The sequence below is a fragment of the Hippocampus comes genome, unplaced genomic scaffold, assembly GCF_001891065.2.
Source record: "Hippocampus comes isolate QL1 unplaced genomic scaffold, H_comes_QL1_v1.1 scaffold360, whole genome shotgun sequence".
In the NCBI taxonomy this organism is placed as follows: Eukaryota; Metazoa; Chordata; class Actinopteri; order Syngnathiformes; family Syngnathidae; genus Hippocampus; species Hippocampus comes.
Genome location: NW_017804810.1, coordinates 350,205 through 372,119, shown reverse-complemented (window position 1 = coordinate 372,119; position 21,915 = coordinate 350,205). Strand labels below are relative to the sequence as shown.

Genomic DNA, 21,915 nt, shown 5'->3' with positions numbered 1-21,915 from the left:
GGGGTGGGGGGGGGGGCTGCCACATCCCTAATTGGTGCGACGCCCATGAGAACAACGAAGGCTACTAATTGGTTTTATGCTGAGATTTTCGAGATCGGCAAACATTGGACGCAAAGACACTCTTAACAACTAAAATAGAAACAAAATTGCTCTTCATAAAGCCCCGGTGAAGGAAGATCATTCAAAAGCAAAAAGGAGTTGGGTCCAATTTGTGAACATATCCCATTCCTGATCCCTACTGCTCGACTGTCAGAAGTGTTGTCACTTGTTTTTGTTTTGGTTCTAAATGTCGAGACATGCTACCTACCGCCCAGTGTCGGGGCAACTCGTGCAGGACACAAGGCACTCCAAAATCCAGACAAGGGCCCTCCCTAGTCTGGATTTTGGGGGGGGGAGTTGGACATTTTCCTTTCCTTGTACACAGATTATCAGCATGGACATTGATGGGCTAAGTTGAAAAAAAGATTTCAACGCATCTTTTGTCCAATGAGGTTGTGAGCTCTTCAGGGTGAATGAAGGTGGTTGCGGCGGGGCAGCTGCAGAAGATGTCTTACATGTTTGCGCAGGACCGCAGGCCATTGGCTGCAGGCGTGGAGAGCCTGGCTTGCGGTGGGCTGCGTGTCTGTGTGAAGCTGGCATGGATGCGCGTTTCCCAGCATCTGGTCCTCATTAGAGGAGCCGAGTGTATAAAGCGAGGAGCTGACAGGGGGCTGGGAACACTCGACTTGCAGACTGGATCATGGGCTTTACTGTGTGGCTGTGTTTGCTCTGCCTGCAGGCGAGCCTCTTGTCTCACGCGCTTGACTGCTCCGGAGGAAGCCTGGCCGACTTGTGCGTCAACACGCAGACGGCGGACGAGCAGGTAGGACTAGTCTTCTCACCCATGTCGACCAAGGGGGACTGCCGCCATCTCTCATCGTCACAGTGCGTTTGAAAGAGCGGAACGAAAGGAAATGATTAGCGACGAAACACTTTTTTTTTTCCTCCACAAAAGATCATGTTCTGATGTTAAAATCAACTTGACCTTCTTAAATCAAGCCATCCAAACCAGTCACTTCTGTACAGTATATGAAAATGAATTCTAAAATCACTTCAATGCTTTAAAAAAAAAAAAAGTACAAATCTATTTCAACAAAACACAAAATGTATCCCATTATTATGCAAGCAAATCTAAAATAAGTATTTTGGAATCATCTAACAGATGATTTGACTTGAATTGTATCTAGGCTACAGTTTCGTCAGCGTTGTCTCATATCCTGTACACGATATGAACAAAAATATTGAGCATCTTCCAGAAAATACAGTCAGTAATCATGTTTCACGCCAATATTCTACTACTCGATTTTCATACTGATTGTTGATTACCCTCTAATGTCATCTAATAAATAGGATTTTAACTGTCACACAACTGTAATCAAAAGTATTCAGACACACCTCTTGAAACGGAGACTCTATTCTGAACTTTAAACGTCATTTATTTGTTTGGTAGCGCACAATCAAAGGTCCATCCAAAAACTTTGTGGTTGAACGGCAACATATAGATCACTTTGGATCACTTTGTAGATGCTCTTCATGCCTCCCGCCACACACCCTCCAAAATCTTGTGCAAAGTCTTCCGAGAAGACGTGAGACTTCAAACATGGACATCGTCTTTCATGTTTAATCTTGCAGATGGAAGCTCCTTTCGTTCACGTGTCCATCTGCGGTATTGTTCTTTCCCTGTGACTCCCTGGAAAGAGGCGGCAGCGTGTGTGTCTATGTGTGACAACAGTTGCGGTCAAGTGTGCTTCCAGATTGCAGCAGACAAAATAACCTTGAACAGCAATAACATATAATTAGATTGCCTAACTGGCACAGCATCTCATTGTAATGGTTTTTGCATCCATCATGCCAAAAACACCCAAACCCACTGTGGAACCAAAAAAAAAAATCCCTCTGAGCCCTTTTTTGTTTTTGTTTCATGTGGCCGCAGGCTGTTTGACTTCAAACGTGCGGTTCAGCGTTTTTCTGTGGAAAGTCGTCGCGTTTTGTCCATAATAGTCCTGCTCATCTGGACTATGGATTGTACAGCTGCCCGAGTTGAAAAGAATCGCCTGTCCCACACGGAAAAGTTTTCATATGGGAAGGAACTTGCTTCTCCATCTCAGAAAGTTGGTGCCACCTACAAGCTTTTCTTTTCGTTTTTGCAAAGGTGATTGCAGCACGTGCGCACAATTGTGAGCTTCATATGGAGAGGCAGAATCACAATTTACTTTACTTTTAACGTTTAATTTGGTGTTCCCAATGGTCATTAGCACCTTCGACGCAGTGTAATATCTGAATGTCCTTTGAACTTCTTTGGCCACATGAAAGTGACCAAATGTTTCAAAGCGCTTTGCACTCAAAGTGATTCTGTGAAACTGCAAGGCAAATCCAAATAGACTTTTTTTTCCGGAAACTTTACTTTTGTGTTTTAATATTAGGATTTATCATGTACGCTTTCTCCTTCCATTTTCAGACGGGTGAGCGCGGCCTGCAGCAACCAATACCTGCAAGTGTAGAACAGGTAGGCGCCACCTTTTCGAATCATCCGCACACAAGCGCAAGAGAGTCTACACACTGCTCGGATGCTCAGCACGCTTGTGTGAGGAAGGCGGCAGATAGAAGCCAGTGAGGAAAATGAAATTGAGCATTGCTTGGTTGCAGATTTGAATCTTTTGTATGCCATGAAATGCAAAACAGCTTCCTGGCTTCATTCAAAGCTATTAAGATTGGATCAGCGATACATCTCGTAGTTGTAATAAAGCTATAGCGGTGTGACCATGGAAACATGGTGGGGCCCAGATGAACAATCTGGCTTCTTGGCAGCTTGGAAACACGAAATGAAATGATGCATGTTCCAATTATATGTCGGTGCCAAATAGCCACATGCAGCAACGCGATGAAAAATGGACGCAGTCATGATGATGTAGGTCAAGGGCAATCACGGCGAGCGTTGTAAACAGTATCACTAATTGGGAAGGCCAATGGGGTTTTTTGTTTTGTCTTTTATCTCAGGTCAGAAAGGGACTTGCGAGGGATGAAAAAGAAGGAACAGATCCTCTTTTGTGTGATTACTTAGCTCAGAAGATGAATTATTGATATAGTCGAGAACCGACAGCAGTGTAATAAATTGACCACAAAGTCCAAATTGGAAACCTGTTGCCTCTCGCGCCGACAGTCCATTTGTTAGGGCACACCGGCAAGATCAATAACTTTTCCTCGTTTATGCGCCGAGAAATGAGAAATGCGGGAGTGGATTTTTATGGCCATGAATGAACGGAGTTGGACTGCTACTAAAACCGAAGGAACGGGTATTTAGATTTCAATGGTGGTGTCGTTCCGGCTCATATGAAAACTCTCTTTGTACAGTCAGAGAGATGCCCACCTGTATCGTTGTGCATGATGACAGTGTTGTGATGTAGGTTCCGCTCAGGCCTAAGAGACAGGTGGAGAGGAGGAGCCACGCCCGCCCGGGTCACTCCAGCCTCCCCGGAGCTTTCTCTGTAAAAGGCTTTCCAAACAGTCTCATCCAGGTAAATAAACACAAACACGCGCGCACACACACACACACACACACACACACACACACACACACACACACACACACATTACAGCCATGTTTTGGGAAGTGTGTGTATGTGTGCATACGTGAGTGGTCGCGGGTGTCTAATTGCCAAATCAACCCTCCTCCAGACGGACAGATCCAGGCGACACTTGGCTCAAGCTGCAAATAAGAAGAAGAACAAGCGTAAATCCCGCGTCGGCTCCTTTTCACTCCTTAGCAACGATAAGAAATCCAACCCCCTACAGGTGAGTCTCCATGACAACCCTTGAGCAGAAAACGCAGCTGGGGTAAAGAGCCTTTGTTGTGCAGGCTGGATCAATGTGCAGCAGGGCACCCATCGTACACAGAGCTCTCGAAATGCATTGAACTAGCCGGACCTATCATAGCGACTGAATGCTGGGAATTGGTTTTCTCTGCCAGGTGATCAGAGCCAGAAGGCAGGTGAAGAACCAGCAGCCCAAATATGCCAAGTCCGTTCACACTGGGACTTTCTCTGTCCTGGTGAGTCATCTTTCAATGTCATTTTTTCCCCTCCATCAAAAGCAGCCTTTCACATAGAATGTGTGTGTTTTCTGTCCAGGGAAATCCGCAGAACGGAAGACCCAAGAGAAGCTTGAGGCCAACAACAGCATAGTGCGACGCCGTTATTCGGGCAAAGTCGACCTACACAGGAAGCGACGTGTCCAGATCTTAAAAGGAAAACAAAAAGACAATTTCACAAGCAGCTCATTGGTTTGTGTGTGTCCATTGAGACTGTTTCAGCTCTAAGAGAGTCGATTGATCAATTAGCAATTATATGCTAAGGTTCTAATAGGTTACATGCTTGCATATTATGAAAACACTCAGCAAAAGACGCATGAGGCATTTTCGTTTTTTAATTATTATATTTTATTAGATATTGACGGATATATTTTTGCATACATGTTTTGTTGTTTTTCAATGAAATTTCAATAAAGGTTTAGTCGAGAAAGACTGTGTATAAATCCTCAAGCTTCGTTACAGATTTCCTTCTCAATCAGGAGAGTACGCCCATACTCAGGCCGTTTATAGCAGTCCTTAATGCAGTGGAGTCTTTCTCTCTCTCTCTTTCCTGGAATAATACCTTTCATTTCCCACTCTGGCATCTGCAAAATTGCCCAGTATGACTGACTCACGAAAGCAAATATCAGAGGCAATGGCAATGTTGTGGATACGCTTGAAAGTTTGAAAAGAGGGTAAAAAGGCCACTAAGTGCAAATCAAGTGCATGAGTGAAAGATGTAGCAAAAAAAAAAAAAATGTAGCTTAGACCATCTGGTTCATGCATCATAATACATCTATTCCAGTATCTCGTGTCACTTTTAATTCATTTGGCCACAAAATGGAAACAGTGTGGTCCAGACCAGCAGATTAGACTGGAGTGCTTCTGCAGGACGCTGACGTCAATGCGCGCACATTAACCGGCGCTTGAACAACAACTCTGCCTATTTACAGCGTCAGGGTGAGCTGAGATTCAATAAATCACCAAATGAGTGATGAGTTGGAAATAAAAGCTGCAGGACTGATATCCAACACTGTTTCATCAGGACTCCCCGCCCGCCATGTGAAGGACAATCTGACTATTAGAACGAGTACATTCCAAGACAATTTAAATGAACAGCATGACTCATCCACCACTCATTGACCAATCCAAGCAAGCAGATATTACCATGTTTTTGAGACTTGTTCGATGCAAGTGAAGGAATTATCTGACAATACTTGTCCCGGCCGAAGCACATCAGGGATACTGAATATGCGCCGTCTGGGGGAATATACGTGAGACGATGATCTACTGGAGTCATCGCACAACCTGGATTACCGGGATGTGAGCGGTCGTCTTGGTTACAAACAAATATGGGATGCTAAAAACAGTGCCGCTCTACAAAAGACCAAGGTCTTATTGTGTTTCCGTTCACAGGCATCTCAAGCCATTTGGCTTCATTCTACTCCATTGTCCTCGGCAGAACGTAGAAGGAAACTGTACTAAAAGGTAGACAGTGTTATATAAACAAGATCTAGCGAGTAGTGCCACTTTTCAAAATTGCTAGCTGAACAAACAAACAAACAAACAAAAAAAAACATCTTGACCAATTTTCCGACCTACACTATCAGAAAAAAAGGAAATTGTAGGGGCCCATTTTTGTTCTCCAAGGCACAACTGAACGCATATCGTAGTGTTGAGTTAAATTCAAGTTGCACTCAAACATGTGCGAAAGAGGGAGCCCCAGTTAATTCAATGCAATTCCTCCTCCTTGTCCATGTTGAGCCTCCATTAACTTGTTCTTCTTCTCTAATGGACACGTGAAAGTGCTCATAAGTGATGTCTGCCATTCTCGTCAAGAACGGTATCATTACAATTTAAAACGGGTCAGGGATGATCAGGGAAGTGTCACTCATCGCATTTGGAACCGTTAGCCCACAAAGAGGACGGAGGTGTAACACCCACAAAACACATTGGGCCCAGAAAAAAAACTTCACAAGACATCCGACTGATGACCAAATACTACAAAGGTCCCCCAACCACAAAAATGCTCCATTGTCGCGGACGCTGGGGAACAAATAGAGCCATTCCGTCGTGACGGTGCAAATGTTAAAAAGGGTCGTCCATCGCAGCATTTGTCACACACAAACAATTATTCTGAGTCGTGGTGACTCTGGAGTGCCGTGTAAAAGCAGCCCACAGCCAGTAGGCTCAGGGTCGGAAAATGGTGTCATCAGAGACATGCGTTATTTCCCGTATGGCACGTAGTGTATTTAGTTAGCGAGCTTTACGGCCAATGTGCTTTGCGAGCACCAGAAACCGCCGCTTAAGTGTTTGTCGCTTGTTGACGAGAGCCTCTCATCATAAACAACATGAAATATGGGACCAAGATTAAAGTCTAAAACAAGTTTGGGTCTTCACTGAAACCGAGATGCATGTGATCGTTTGCCAAACCATTTGGTATGTGGTATTGAAAAGCGGTGAGTTAACATCTCCTCGCTTCCACCCGTGTCAGCTCTAATTGAACGATGACAGCAAGGAAAAGACACTGGTTGAGCTCCATATAAATGGAAGCCGAAAGCCACCCGACTTGCACTATACAATCAAAAGCTTAGTTTCATTTCATCTTTCCATCAAAGCTGGGAATATTTTTAGCTTTTTTCCTGTGAGATTTTGTGGTGATTGACAGTGAAGACGAGGTCTTCCCTTCACAGCGTCCCCGCCGTGGATCCCTCTCATCTATTTTCAAGCTGACCGCATACTGTGACCTCGCCTCGTTCCTCTTGTTCATCTCCGGGCCGTCTCTGATTGGATCAGACGCAAACGAACGTCTGTTGTCCTGCCTCAGCCGATGCCCCCTTCGCCCCCTTTCTTCTCGCCTGGCCCCGCCCAGCGCCATCCTGCAAGTGCCGTCACAGCAGCATCACTCATGCTCTCAGGATGAAGGCAGGATACGGATGTTTTGTTACTTGATCTGTGTAACTCCTCCGCATGCTGACCTGACTTAGAGCAAGGATGTGTGTGGGAGTCTTTTTCACGACACGTTATGCGTAGAATCATACATAAATCATTTGGTTGCTAGCCTGCATATAGATTTTGTGTTAACTCGATCACATTTGCATCCATTTGATGTCATGCAACACATTACGGTGTATCCACTCACCAACGCAATAAAAATGTTGCCTCGACAACATCCTTACCGCCCCAAAAAGCATGCTTGTCACTGTCTGATATATTCGTGGGGGTGTTGTGACCATTTTAGTGCAGTCACTTTTGAATGAAATATGGTGAGTCACTTTTTTTTGGTGCATTTCCTTAAATTCTTGCTGCACAGAACTCATTCTAGTGGGTCAAGGGGAAGTAAAAAATGGTGATACTAGCTCTTGAATGCTGTGCAGTTCTGCACCAACACAATCTAATGAATATTTCTCATACGACCGCGTATTACAATATAGCATAGATTTTTGTGCGGCAGGATATTGCGTTAAATCCATTGCTGCCTGGTCATCCCGGAAGAGGGGAATTCCCCCATCTGTGGCCCCTTCTCAAGTTTTTTTTTTTCTTCCTCTCCTGTGGGTCAAAATCAGGAAGATGTTGCTCATATATGTCAGCCAATGATTGTTGAAAGAACTGACAGAGGATCATGTTGAAAACATTAACCATGAGCATTAAAAAGTCTGGACTCGAGTTCAAAAAATGCAATACTGTAGGAAATGACCTCAGGTGATTCAATGCAGCATGATCGAACAAGAATTTTGTAAGAAATGTTGAATCACTATATTTCACATCTACCAGTCCTGTATCATATATACATTCAGTGACTGCTCTAAATTGACTGCAAAAATGTCTGAGAAAATCTCAGACAGAGATGAATGACCATATTTGGTGCTACGACATTGGGCCTGCCGCACCGGATTATTGTTTTTCTTTCAAATGTGTTGTATAATGAATACTGTGCAAGAGCAGGAAGAACGGTTTCAGCAATTCTGTTGTGTTTAGTTTTTTTCTCAGACGGCAAGGCGACTGCAGGATGCGAGGCGCTCGGGTGGGTCAGACAAGAGACAAGCAGGAGGGGCAGAATTTGGAGCACAGCAAGCGAGGGTGGAACTCCAGTGACCGTGAGATATTTCTGATGTAGCCGCAAAGTTGAAAACTTCTTAGATACCGGACAGAAAGGAAGCACAGAGGCAGGATGAGACCAAACAGGGAGGGCACCTTGGGTGGTACAAAATGGACCTCTTGTCCCCTTTAACCACCACCTCACTGACTTGTTTCATACCATCTGTGAAAATTACAAAGTCTCGATGTGCCGTTCCTGAAAACAAGGGTGGACCATTACATTCCTGTAACATTCCTCTAAGGCAAGAGACTCACGGAATCTTTGAGGCGAGAAATATTATGAATAAGAAGCAGCATGATGTCACCGTCTGTAAGTTTACAAGCCACTTCAAGGAACTCTGGTAAAGAGCAAAACTATATTGGGGATGTGGCTGCAGACGTTTTGACTTCATTTTAGGGGCCATTGTAAAGTAACAACAACATTGGTTAGCACGGCTATGAAAAATGTTTTCATTTCACATTTTTGTCACATTCGGCCTCTTTGCATCGAGCGCTGTTGGAAAACTTGCGTTATTTGCACAGAAATGACTCAAGAGCTAAAACATGAATAATTCACGAGGTTAAATACTGTGTCTCCCTGGCCACTGTGTTGACAGGCTTGATTGCTTGTTGGGCAAGGGAAGTCGAACTCTCTGTGGCACTTCAGATGTCCTGGAGGGGAATCAATCATTTCGTTCGCCTTTCCAACGCTGCAGCTTTAAAAGGGCTTTATTATCAGCATCTCTGTAACCAAGGTAGCACAACAGACAATTTATATACAGTCCAATTCACATGCAAAGAGTGACTAATTCATATATATTGCAAAGGCCACTTAATCAGGACATGATAAATTGTTACCTGATATACTATCACGCAGTCCAATTCACATGCAAAGAGTGACTAATTCATACACTGTATATTGCAAAGGCCACTTAATCGGGACATGATAAATTGTTACCTTATATACTATCACATTTAGTCCAAAGCAATACCTTAATTGTCACCTTATACACGATTAGCATTAGTCTCAGGTAATGTCTTTCTAAGTGTTCTAAGTGCTATCATTCTTGTGTCTGCTGTCATTGAACTCGCGCTAATAAATTGTAGACTTCGGGCCTTTAAACGTGACATTAATTTTCTGGTGTTGACGAGTAGAGATTGCCTTCTAGTGGTTTCATGAAGAAAATACAACATGAACCATGAATGTTTCTACGTACAGTATTTTTATTTCATCCCAGTGCTTTTTAATAACAACAACAACAACAATTGTATCATCCAATCAAGTGACTTGTCTTCCAACCTTCTATTGCATTTTATTAAAACTTAACCGATGTGAGCTTTTCACACAGCTGTTGGTTTTCTGCTGCTTATCTCTGCGGACAGTGGGGGGACATGGTTGACATGGAGCAAAGTTCACCACTTTGTCTCTCTCCAGAGCCGCCCGCATGGTCTGCTCTACAAGGACTTGAAACTTGTCGTCCATCCTCCTGAGTGCGGGTTCGTACGCGTGGCACTGAGCCTTGAGCCTCCTCGTCTCCTCCACCAGTCGGTTCTTCTCTTGGCCAGCACGTTTGCGGTTCATCCACTGCGTGTCTCGGGTCTTCTGCACCATCGCCAGCGTCTCGGCCGAGGTTGAGGCTGCCAGTCGGTATTCCTCCCTCTCCCGTAGCGCATTCTTTAGTTCGTTGTGCAAACGCTGATTTTGGACATACACGTCCGGGACCTCGCCGACCCGCTTGGTATTCAGCAAGCCCTTTTGCACCATCTCCGTCCACTCCGTTTGGAAAGTGTCAAGAGTTGCAGTCATCTTCAGTTGACTGAGAAAATTGCGGATAAAATCATCCGCGTTGACGTGCAGTTCGGAGGCGGTGGCGGACGTATCGAACCCGGAAGAAACTGCATGAGCTCTTCTCGCGCGCTCATTTATGGTTTTGACGGTCGCCTCCAAGTCCTCCTCTCCTTCTGTCAAGCTAACGTCGTCCTCACCAGCATCATCATTATCACCATCATCAACTTGTTCTTCATCATCTTTTTCTTCTTCTTCTTCTTCTTCTTCATTTTCATTAGGCCTAACATCAGCATTCTCATTACCACCATCGTGATCATCATCACCATTAACACCATCAGCGCCATCGTCATCATCACCACCATTCCCGTCATCACCATCATTCACATCAACTTCATCATCAACACCGTTATTCTCTTCACGATCATCCCCGTCGGGATCAACTGAATCGTCTTGCTCCATTGCGTTATCGTCTGTGTTCATAGTTGGATAGAAAACCTGACACTATCCCTCCTCAGAGCGTCATCCTGAATTGACCCCCCCCCAGTACATCCACCAGCAAAATGTGGCAACGTCCAGAAAAAACGTCATTAGCTCTCGTCGATTACATTGGAATAATCAAACGTGGTGACGTTCGTATATCAACACGTCACCACAGGTTGATCTCTTTTCCGTGAGACTTCTCGACCGCTTGTGTTGTTTTTAATTGCATCACCTAGGTTTCCATGGAGATGGCTTGTTCGCGCGAGAAATCGCAAATACGTCACTGGCAAGTCAAACAACGCGAGAGTTCGTTATTCTCGCTACCCGTCGTCAGCAAACTGTCATGGCCGACTACCAAGAGGCGCCCTTGGCAACACGGCCAAAAACATTGGACCCAAATGAATATTTTAATCTTTCGCCGGAGTATCGACGAGCTGAGGAGGCTCGGGCGGCACTGCGGGCGAACCTGAAGAGGCAGTACCAGATGCAACTTAACAATCCGCATAGAAAAGAGCTTATTGTAAGTGGCTACCGGCGAGCTAACAATGTCACCCTTGGAGAACCAGTCGAGTTAGCATGCTAACCAATACACTTGGAAACGTTATTAACAACAGTTCACTTGACGTAACATTCATCTCTGTTGTGTGTTTAAGATTTTAACGATACCTTAAGGGCACACTGTTTGATTCCTGCTGGACATGCATGCTGCCGTGTTAGCAGGCGAACCGGCAATCTAATAAGGCAAACTTCCGTATTTTATTTGTACTCAATGAAAATACTGATCACTCACAGCTGCCAATTACAAATTGCGCACCTAATTGGATGCATCTATCAAATTGCGAAAATGGCAAGCTTTTAAGCCCCTTAACTTATTAAAAGTCATGTAACCTTATTAAATCTCACTTGTGTAAACCCCTGAAGCGTACTTATGAAAAATAAATCAACATACAAAGTGTATGTGATGTCAGGTTGTGAGTCTGGGGGTGCGATGTGGCCAACAGCACGTCCGGTGTAAGACTGTAAGTGTACTAATTGCATTTGCCTTACCGTTTTCCCCGCTAAAAAGTGCATTCCAGACTTTGGCGCTCCTTTCCCACATGTGAGAGAATTGCAATAAGTAATCCCAATCTGGAGATACTGCTGCTATGACGAGCGGTAATTATGATAATTGAAGCAGGTGAGGCTCACGCCATCTTAATTTCGTACTCTCGGACCTGCATGGATTTACGAAGACTATCGGTTTGTGAACAGACAACTGTTTGCTGCTCCCCAAAGTGTTACATTATTGGCCATCCTTACTCTTCAGATAAACTACGTTAAGGCCTGTGTGTTCTTAAAAAGTATTTTTTATTGTGTGACAGGAAGATCCCGCCCTGACGCGCTGGGTGTACGCCCGTGCCAACCCCTACCCACACTTCAGGGCCACAAACAAGACATCTCTGCTGGGCGCCATGTTTGGGGTGTTTCCGCTCTTCTTCTTCTACTACGTCTTCAAAACAGACAGGGTTTGTGCACTATTTGTTTTATTTGTGTGTGTGTAGCAGATGACATCTAAATCATTAACTGCTCTCCTCATCATATGTTGGTTCTGATTCTTTACAGGACAGGCGAGAGCAGCACATTAAAGACGGAACCCTGGAACGCAAGTTCAGTTTGTCATCATGAGTGCCACTGTACAAAGACCACGCTTGTTTTGGTGTGTGTAATTATTAACAAAATAAAACTATACTGTCATTGACATTGTGGCTTTCTATGTTTTCGAAAAAGGTGAATGCTGGGGGATAATCAACCCATTTCTAATTCCATACACATCATGGTACAATCATTCATGGCTCAAAAATCAAGTGACAACTATGGGATAATAACACACTTTATATAATTTTTTTGCCTGTCCAATAAATGTTCAGTTACTCCAATTTAAAAAAAAATGGAATCACTTCAAACTACCTCCAGCTATATTAGTGAATCCAACGACCTTGAGTGGAAATTTTTAAATCTGTTTTGAAATGACAATCTTTGCATAGCTCTGACCATTGGCCCTGTTTTGCCAGAAACCGTCGTCTAGTGTTTTGGGGGCTTCCAGTTGGGATTAAAATGGCTGCGTAGGTGCTCCCAGCATTGGTAGTAACTCTTGTCTAGTTTCTGGCAAGTCTCCAGGCCCCATTTGGTCACAGCCATACTGAAGGACGACTCGAACATGAACGCCTGAGGGACGCGGCATACAACAAATGTCAATTCCTTCCTGACAATTCGTAAGCTTCTCTCGGTCCGAGTATTTACCATGGTTCCTTCGGCCACCCTTTCTGGTTTGAGATCAGCCACGCTGTTCTTCTCAAAGCATTCGGTGTCAGGGCCGTGCGGGGTCATGATGCTGTGGAGGCTGGCCCCGCCTGGCTGGAAGCCCTCCTCTTTGGCTTCATAGTGGCCCTTGATCAGCCCCATGAACTCACTCATGCAGTTACCTTGAAATAGCGACAGGGGGAGCTATTCTACAACACTAGAACAGACGGTGGACGTGATCATCTCAAATGACCTTAAAATCTAGAACAAATGACATTAACATCTAGTACAGTCTCTATTCATATACCTTTTGGATTTTCCTACACTTTCAAAAAAAAAAACGCAATTGAATGTAAACTATATTGATGATCTACTGTTTGTAAGCAGTTCTAGTTGGCCCATCCTTTGGAAGTTTCGCAAAAGAAAGTGAGGTGGAGGACACAAATAGCCAGCATAGATCAAGCAAGTCATTCCTACTTCCTCAATTTTTTCACGTGCGCAAATATGACGCCTTACGGTGATAATATGGTGGACGGAAGGTGTGGTCAGCCACACCCCAGCGCGGAGGGAAGATGACAAAGTCGGCAATGGCCACGCCCGGTCTGGTCGATTTGGCTGTCAACACAGTAAAGATGGATGGATCCTGTTAAAAAAAATGGCAGCAAAAAACTCATGAGGAAGTGCCGGTCATGATTTTGCCGAGGAAAACGGCAACACAAATGAGACTCACTGCATGGTCGAAGGCCACACAGTTGATGACCATGAAGTTGTTGAGGTTGTACTTGTATGGTGTGTAGTTGCCATGCCAGGCCACCACGTTGAAGGGGGAGAAATCCTGAAAGAACACAACAAAACATGACAATTCCACCAGCGGCAAGTAGGCAACCAACTGCGGGTGAAGCTTTTCACGTAGGGGACAAAGAATGATTGATGTCATTGTACTCTGGGCTAGTGCTGATTGATGGAAAGGAGAGGAAGAGGGAAATGGTCATCATGACATTTTTTTCATTGAAATAGTGTTTTTCTGCTTCTCTTCCACTCCGTTTGTTCTTTGTGAGAGGAGTCTCGGGGTATTACTCCGTAATTGGCAACAAAATCAAACTTTCGCAAACTTTCATCATTTCAACGCTCACTGGGATTGATGGAAGAAGGTGTGAGATGTACAAGAGTAACTGGGTGCAGAGCCATTTCTTTATCTTGATTGTTAGGAACCAAAAAAAAAAAAAAAATTTTGTAGCATTTCTCTTTTGAGAAAAAAATACAGCAACAGCTCCAAAATCGATACATTTCATTACAACTCAAGCTGTCTTCTTGACCATGACAGTCTTTACACACAAATTACCGCGTACGCTTCCACGCACTGAAAATAATCCTACTTCATTACATAACCGTAATCAACTATACACACAGATGGACTTGCTGCTGTACTCAAAGTTCTTTGGGCAACGTTGTGCAGGAATATTTCTGAACGTTCACTTATGGTGGCTCAGCTAGATTCGATTAAAATGAAAAGTGGAAGAGAGTTACGCGCACGCTCACGCGCACACACGCACACGCACACACACACACACACACGCACACACACACACACGCACACGCACACACAAACATATTGGCCCAGTCAAGCAAATAATAAGTTAATTTGAGCAATTTCGGTTCACGGCGGGGGGGACAAAACAGCAGGAAAAGATGGCAGCATCTTCCCTCAGATGAGTCCTCACTCCCCCACCTCCCATCTTATTTTCCAGCCCCCCATCCCGCCCCACGCTCCAGGCATCAGGATAAAGAAGCTGCCACTTTTAAACCTCTCCAAAGAAAAAAAAACATGCGGCGAATTCTTTCAATGTATGGCCCGAATGTGGGGACTTTTGCAGCAGGAGGTGGGGGGATCGTTCTCGGAATGAAATGTGTTGCAATTAATGCCTAACTTGTTTTTCGCTGTCTGCAACTCATGAACGCCTTAACTAATTATGCGTGATTAGGACGCGTAAGTGAGGTGGAAACATTTGGATATTAAATCACCGGGGATGATAAGTCAATCAGCGGCGACGGCTAATGGATCACATCGGTGCCTCGGACAGTTTCATGGCTGTTAGTCATTGTCACGCTTCGCCGGGATGTTTACTGAAGCACACGCAGACCTCAAATGGGGTAATAGGGCAGAGAGGCCTGACGTGGCAAGGAGGACACTTTTGAAGAACAAGGACGGAAAAAGCACACAAAACACCTGTTGGCAGGCAAAGAGCTTCCCTTGGTACTTGTTGATGACGGTGTAACCCGCGGACACTTCCCGATTCTCGTACCACGCCACTGGACACAGGAAGTCTCTCGGGTTGGCCAGACCGTTGGCTCCTGCAAAGAGTCACACAAGCATACGCTGAATGAAACATATGGGCTGGTGTTTTTATGCCGAAGCGATACCCACCGATAGGGCCGAGGTCAGGGAGTTCAAAATGTGCTCCATACACCTCCAGAACATAACCTCTCGTTTCTCCAAACACGTCCACGCTGAAGCGCATACCTTGCTGGAGCAACATCAAGACAAAACGCAAGAGCTGAATCTCTTTTGGGAAGGCCGTCGACACGAACGCATTCATGTTTCCTTTTGGCAAAGACGAAATCGCGAGGTGTGTGACGCAATGTGGATCCCGTAGCGTGCAGACAATTCAACCTCTCTAAATTTGGCCCAAAGAGTGTCCGCGCAATGCAGACACAAGCAAGGAAATGTACCTGAATGACACATATCTCGTTGGGCTCGACCATCAACTTGCCAAACTCGGTGGTGATCAAGAGCTCACCCTGCTGCGGCACTATAAGAGGCAAACAGCAGATGGAGCAGCAAAAAGAACATATTCGGGAATAAGCGCACTGGGAATTGAGCCATCGGTGTTCCTGTGCCAGGTAATGGTGCCGACAGCCCTCCTTTTTATTTTGCTCACCGATCAGAAAGTCTCCATCGGAGTTGTTAAAGCATCTGGAACACGGGAAACAAGAAACAACATTGGGCCCAACTTGAGAATCTCAAGCCACAAACACGCATTCTGCCTTTTTAAAGACAAGAAGGCGCAGTTTTCATGGACACTGGCAGAGGGGTATTCACTTGACGACCTCGATAATAAACATCACAGGTCCCGACGCCCGTTCTCACTTGTTCATCATGGAGGTGTTGCAGGTGTACACATGGATGCCGATTCCGCTGCGAGATTTTGCGTCCCCGGCGCCGCAGATGGTGTGCAGACCCTGTCGGATTCACAGGCCACTGAAAAGCTTTGCTTTCGAGTCGGAACATTGCCAAAGAGCAAGAGAAAAACCCACAGCCACAAAATCCACTATCTTCTCCGTCGACTGAGGAATGGCGAATGGTCGCCATCGCATCTGGAAGAGCAAACACAAGCAGAAACTTGTCATTCAACAGAAATATCGAGACTAAACAACGGATGACAAAAACAAATGACCAGACCGGCGCGCCTTGTAACATTGTGGTTGGGATCGGGCTCCACCTGGTCCCACTTCTCTGTCAGATCCCCGCAGGCCGCGGGGATGAAAGGCTGATGCTTGACAGAGGGCAGAATGCGATAAAGCCAGCTGTCAACAAGCATATCCCGTTAATCTGACATGCAGACGTGGACGGACATGGATAAAGTCTACAAGAGTACGAGATGGAGACCTCCTCTTATTGGCTGGCCGCGGGCAGGTGAAGGCCGAGCCGGAGAGCTGCTCGGCGTACAGCCCGTAGGGGCACGCCTGAGGATTGTTCTGGAGGGGCATAGGGCGATGCGTTCAGGGGCCATGGTGAAAACGGCCACGTTCAACTTCTGCGTCTCCTACCTGTCCTTCGGGTAAAGAACCAGGGCAGCGAGGGTCTTCGGAGGAGAATTCGTTCCCAAACCCACACAAGTACTGCAAAAGAGAAATTCAACTCAGACACACGTGCGGCTTCATCGGCATGCGGGATGAATGCCTTCACGCTGGTTGTGATTAAATTGGAAGGCTCGTCGTTAAGTGTTTTTCTTAATCGTTGTCATATTGATTCACATTAGATTGGTGATAAAAACAAAGCGCAGTCACCCGTTGTTGGCTGTTCCAAAAAGAGGCGAATGAATTTAAATCGCCGTCCTCCACTGTACGCTTGGAATGAGATTTCAACCCAGATTTCTGTGTGAGACACGACTGCTGCTCAGCTTGCACTGACTAGGCACCACTCGGCGACCGATGGCCTGTCTGAAAATGTTGCTGAGTCACTGTTAGTGTGCACACTTGGGCGCAAATGCGGTCCGTGCGCGCGCCTTGGTATGTTTGCCATGCTTCACATGCCTCCGCGTTCAAACAAAACAACTTTTTACTTCTATGTAATGGGCTCCTGATGGACTTGAATGCCTTTGTTGGGGGACTTTTTGCTTGAAAAGTCTCCGTGGCCACATCTGGGCAGCTGTTGAATGCCGCATCCTGATTGGTCAGGAGCAACACCGCCCGCTTCTCAGCCCGTCTGCTTCACGTGAAAATATTCTAGCTTGTTTACTGCACGTTTACTTTTACGGATTTGTCATTGCTGAAATGGGAATCGATGCGGTGAAAGAAATGTTGTTGCCTTACCTTCAGTTCAGCCATTGTGCCGTCTGTCCCGGAGGCAGCTGAAAGTGTTATCAATGAATGACTCCCAAAACGTTCTCCCGGAGCAAACTCCGCTGCACGTCCGCAGTGCCTGGACGAGGGGGCTGGATTTGCTCCCTCTTGGTCAATATGGCTTCAATTAGGCCCGTGCAGACCGCGTGACGCAATGAGAGAGGGCCTATGGCAAAAGCGGAGAGAGGACAGGTCAGAGGTGGGACGTTGCACAAATAACGATGAGTGTCCCACGCTGCCAGGACAAACAAGGATGAGGAGCGTTCCAAGCTGCGTAGGTAACAAATAGATCGATAGATGAGGTCGAGTTGCGACATTGTGATTGCGGTCAAACTAAAAAAAAAAAAAAGTCAAGACAGTCTCATGAGCATGCTAAGCGACTGTATCTTAATGTTAGCCATCACGGAGGCACTTGGGGAGCAAAGTGTACGTGGAAGTTCTTACTTTGATGGAACGCCATCCGAATTAAGGTGATGTTAGTTCATGTTAAATTAACAAGTGTCAAAGTGTGAATCAAAACAAAATCTGATTAGTTTGTATGTCACATCCACGGGAAGTGTACCGAACATTGTGGCTGGAGCGGAGATGGCGCCAAGGACAACTGATTCCCGCTAAACGACAACATGCGGGGCTGAAAAAGGTTATGCATGAGGCAATTTTTCTCCATTTATCTTTAAAATGGGTGTTCAAACGAGGGTCTACCCCAGGCGCACGTGTCAAACCGAATCAATTTCGTCTTTCCCATTCATGCCTCGCTTGTCTATTTCGTTTCTTCGGCAAGTGTTGTTGGGGAAGGGTAAATGAAGGCAATTCTCCTAGCGAGGCGCAAATAAACTCGCCGCGGCAGAAGTAACGCTTCCTCCGGCGAGGCGTGCAGTCAAGCCCGGGCCTCCCCGCTGGCAGGCAGTTAGGGTGCTGTGCAAGACGAGAAAGTCCCGAATATCACGTCCCCATTCCCGGAAATTGATCTGCAGCGTGCACGGAGAAAAGTAAAGTAAAGAGACGATTTTAATTCAAGCCCGAGTCTCATGATAGAATTCGAGAGTATTTGGCTGCAATCGGGATGGTGCCCGCGCGCTTAAAGAGAGGCGACCAAAACTGTTGACAAATAGACCTGTGTCTATGCATGCGTAAGTGGCCCAGAAATGCTTTGTTATTAGATGCCTGCTGAACCCGATGGCTCAACGGCAAACGCTGCACTTGCTTGCCGCAGTCTGCCAAAATGCATAAAAAAAGCCATCACATGCGCACGCACAATATTTTCACGCTGACTCCTCGATACGAGACAAACGTCTTGGTCCGTTACAAGCTACGTTGGGTTAATTAGCTTTTTCACAGCATTCGTTGCGACAAGAAAAGTGTTAACCGGACAGTTTTGGCAGTGACAATTTGGCCTCGATTTCAATTGAGCTTAAGAGAGGCAGTGACTGCACAAACGCGAGTGTCGCCCACAACTCTAATGGGGACCATCTGTCAAGAAAATGGATTGGTGAATGTCACGTATTTTGACAAATAGTTTGTCCACCAATAATTCTAATCCGGCAGCAAGAGCCTCAAGACCATCTGTCAAGAAAATGGATTGGTGAATGTCACATATTTTGACAAATAGTTTGACAATTGTGACGTTAGTGTAGATTAGTGACAAAAGGGTACAACGAGGCAAAATAGTTGTTGGCTGCTCTTTCAACATACCCCACCCCCTACTGCCCTGAACATTCCACCTACCTCGCACACCACTGGACCTCGATAGGCGCTTCGGTTGCGGTTCATGACAGAGTTTCGCTTCAGCGGTTTCTGAATTGCCAGCAAACTAATACTATCAATGACCGTTGCGTGAAGTTGCTTTCTTTGTGTTCTGCAATGTAACATGGGTACATTGTGTACATGCTAGATGCGTGTTATTGGCGCTTTGTGATCGTACGAACTGGCGTGCGTGGACTTTCTATCCACTCTGCGAGGTAATCCATCTCATCTAGGATGCAAAACGGGCATATCAATGCGAAGTTGTGACTTTGCCCATCCACGACGTTGGCCTCAACAAGTATCCTACTGTTGCGTGATTAAGCGTGAATTCTGGGTCGAACAAGAAATAGCTTGCATATTGTAATCGCAGCCGAGTTCGATGCCACTGCAGTTGAATTGTTAAATTAGACCTGACACGAGACATATCCACCGCCCGCCTCGCACACCCAAATTTGACAGCCCCATTTAACACTGATTAGATTTGCAAGGACGTGGAAGCGCACCCTCTCCGTGTCTCACGCGCTCCCACTCTCCGCGCGTGTCTTCTGAGTCCGATCTCTCTCCTAATGTTATGCAAATGGTTTAATACGAAGATAAAAGACGACGGCGGCGTGTGGCGCTCTCCTGGTTCAAAAGCCTTTGTGTTTCCAAGACGATAGCTCGAACAAGGAGTGTGCTCTTTAGGGGTCATTAAACGATGGCCTCCCCTGACACGGCTCCCACTCCCTGCAACCTGCGTCGGCCATTAAAACGACTCACACCCACACCACGACGCGCACCGCAAATGCCTTTTGGCGACGGCTCCTAGTTTCTTACACATCACAGTGTCACAGAATAGAAAATTACACTCTCCTCCCACGGAGAAAATTGCTTTGGAATTGCTTGGTTATAAAGATATGCCTTAAAGAGAGAGATGGGTGCTTACAGTAAAAAAAAGAAATAAAATAAAATCAACCACACACATAGAAACAGAATTACCGAAGCACTTGAAGGACAATCCCTTCAAGTTAATCAAAGGATTTGGGAATTATTGACGTTGCGCATTTGTAGTTTCTGATTAGAAAATGCTCGGCTTGTGCGTCTGGTGTTTTCTTTCGATTGTTCTCTATCGACTTTGATGAATGGGTTACGTGTGAATAATCCCTAGTTTTAACAATCCTCACTTGCCCCGACAACACTTGCATCCACTAATACTGAGAGGTTTGCTTTTGTTCCTCTCTCAGCTGAAGAAGGGAAACAAACGCAAACAGCTCTCCGTGTGGCGCAGTGCAGCTCCGTAGCCTCACCAAATAAAACCACAATCATCGACGTTGTTCTTCAATGAACAACTCTCTGCGAGTGCCATTTGAAAGTGAGCATTGTTGTCTTTGTCAGGGCACAATTTCAGAAATGAAAACAGACAGACGAGCACTGCAACAGAGGCAGAATCGGAGGGATAAACGATGAGTCGAGAGCGCGATGAAAGGGAGAAACTACAAAAAGTGGAGTTTTTTTTTTTCCATCTTCACACACTTGGACAAAAACGGGCCTCGAAGCCACAACGCATATCGGGTTCGACTGCTTTAGTATTGCTGACAGCACACTGACTATTTTCTTGGACTCGGTCGCATTTTTAGGGAGGTCTGACTTGAAGTGAACGATCTCTGCCGAAGAAATGAGTGTTGAAGAGCAAACAATAAGGTGTACATACAATCCCGTGGAGTATTGCTACTGTTCAGGTGCACGTACCGCTCCACACGTCCATCCTCAGTCCTGTCATTAGATCATAGGCGGCTTCAGCTGCGGGGTTGGAGCTCAATAGCCTCTCAGACCAATTTGGAGTGGTGGGGGCGGCGGCTCTTCCATCCTGGCCTGCAAGTCTGAGGCTCCCCAGCGGGAGGCGACGTGGCTCCGCCATCTATATTGGATTTAGGCCTTTCCCATCCACAGGCCGCACACCCCACGGAGAGGAAGTCTCAGCCGCACTGCTGTAAAACAATGTGGCAAGCAATGGCGCACAGTCAATCTCGATGGCGCACTCCCTCTCAGCGAGGGAGTTCGAACCGACGCACTTTGCGTCCCAGCGGGGTTGCACCGAGGTCAAGGTACATCCACGCTTGTGGAGAGGATCATTCAAGGGAATTCACACTCAACTTTGTTTTTCTTATCCATATGGAAAATGTGCAGTTTAGGACCCAATGTGTAAAATACATTTTCCATCACATTAAAGCTCGAAGGAAAAAAAAAAGAGCATTTACATAAAACTCAGACAAGGTCAGGCTCTTAATTTAGTCTAATCAACTGTCATTTGCATGGTGCCATCCGCTCAAGGTATTGCTGCTAAGTGAATAAAAGGACTTCTTCACACTCAAGGGGGTGCAAGGGGTGGGGTCGGGGGCACTCTGGTTTTGATAAGATGGCATCACAACTGATTTGCATGTATTACTTTGATTATCTCATTACTCGGATGATTCTCGCCAAGGTTTTTTTTTTTTTTTTTTGACACCGGCGCAATTGAATTAAAATGAAGATACGCAATCAATAAAAGGGCAACGCGACTGCGAAAACACACAGCGTCTCAATGTTTTGGACGGTCAATCGGTGACGATGATGATGATGACAAGGATGAGGATGAAAATGACCTCTTCAGCTCACAATCTTCGGGAGGTAGAGAGAGTCTGGATTCATGTGATCATGGCGGTAATCAGAGGAGACAAAAGCAGCCGTGAAATAGCCTCTCTCTTTTGAATCACCTTTTAACCCGTCATGAATCCAAACAGACGACTTGGAGTCGCCCCCCCCCCTCCACCCACCGCCCCCTTCCGCCCCTTCTTGCCGA

The 21,915-nt window shown here is 45.8% G+C and overlaps 2 protein-coding genes across 2 annotated transcripts; one reads left to right on the top strand and one right to left on the bottom strand.

Annotated features, from left to right (window-relative positions):
- The first annotated feature begins 10,759 nt into the window (after positions 1–10,759).
- Positions 10,760–12,191, top strand: ndufb4 (NADH:ubiquinone oxidoreductase subunit B4). Its single transcript, XM_019863543.1, has 3 exons — positions 10,760–10,971; positions 11,813–11,956; positions 12,054–12,191. Exons 1-3 carry the CDS (start codon positions 10,795–10,797, stop codon positions 12,114–12,116), a joined length of 384 nt encoding a protein of 127 aa, XP_019719102.1. The 5' UTR covers positions 10,760–10,794; the 3' UTR covers positions 12,117–12,191.
- A 112-nt stretch (positions 12,192–12,303) lies between these two features.
- hgd (homogentisate 1,2-dioxygenase) lies at positions 12,304–17,459 on the bottom strand. Its single transcript, XM_019863533.1, has 14 exons — positions 17,325–17,459; positions 16,560–16,631; positions 16,399–16,487; positions 16,215–16,316; positions 16,047–16,110; positions 15,880–15,971; positions 15,671–15,705; positions 15,462–15,541; positions 15,157–15,256; positions 14,959–15,083; positions 13,462–13,566; positions 13,248–13,374; positions 12,732–12,913; positions 12,304–12,656 (listed from the first exon to the last, which is right to left on the bottom strand). The coding sequence occupies exons 1-14, from the start codon at positions 17,337–17,339 to the stop codon at positions 12,513–12,515; spliced, it is 1,332 nt and encodes a 443-aa protein (XP_019719092.1). The 5' UTR covers positions 17,340–17,459; the 3' UTR covers positions 12,304–12,512.
- Positions 17,460–21,915: the final 4,456 nt, after the last annotated feature.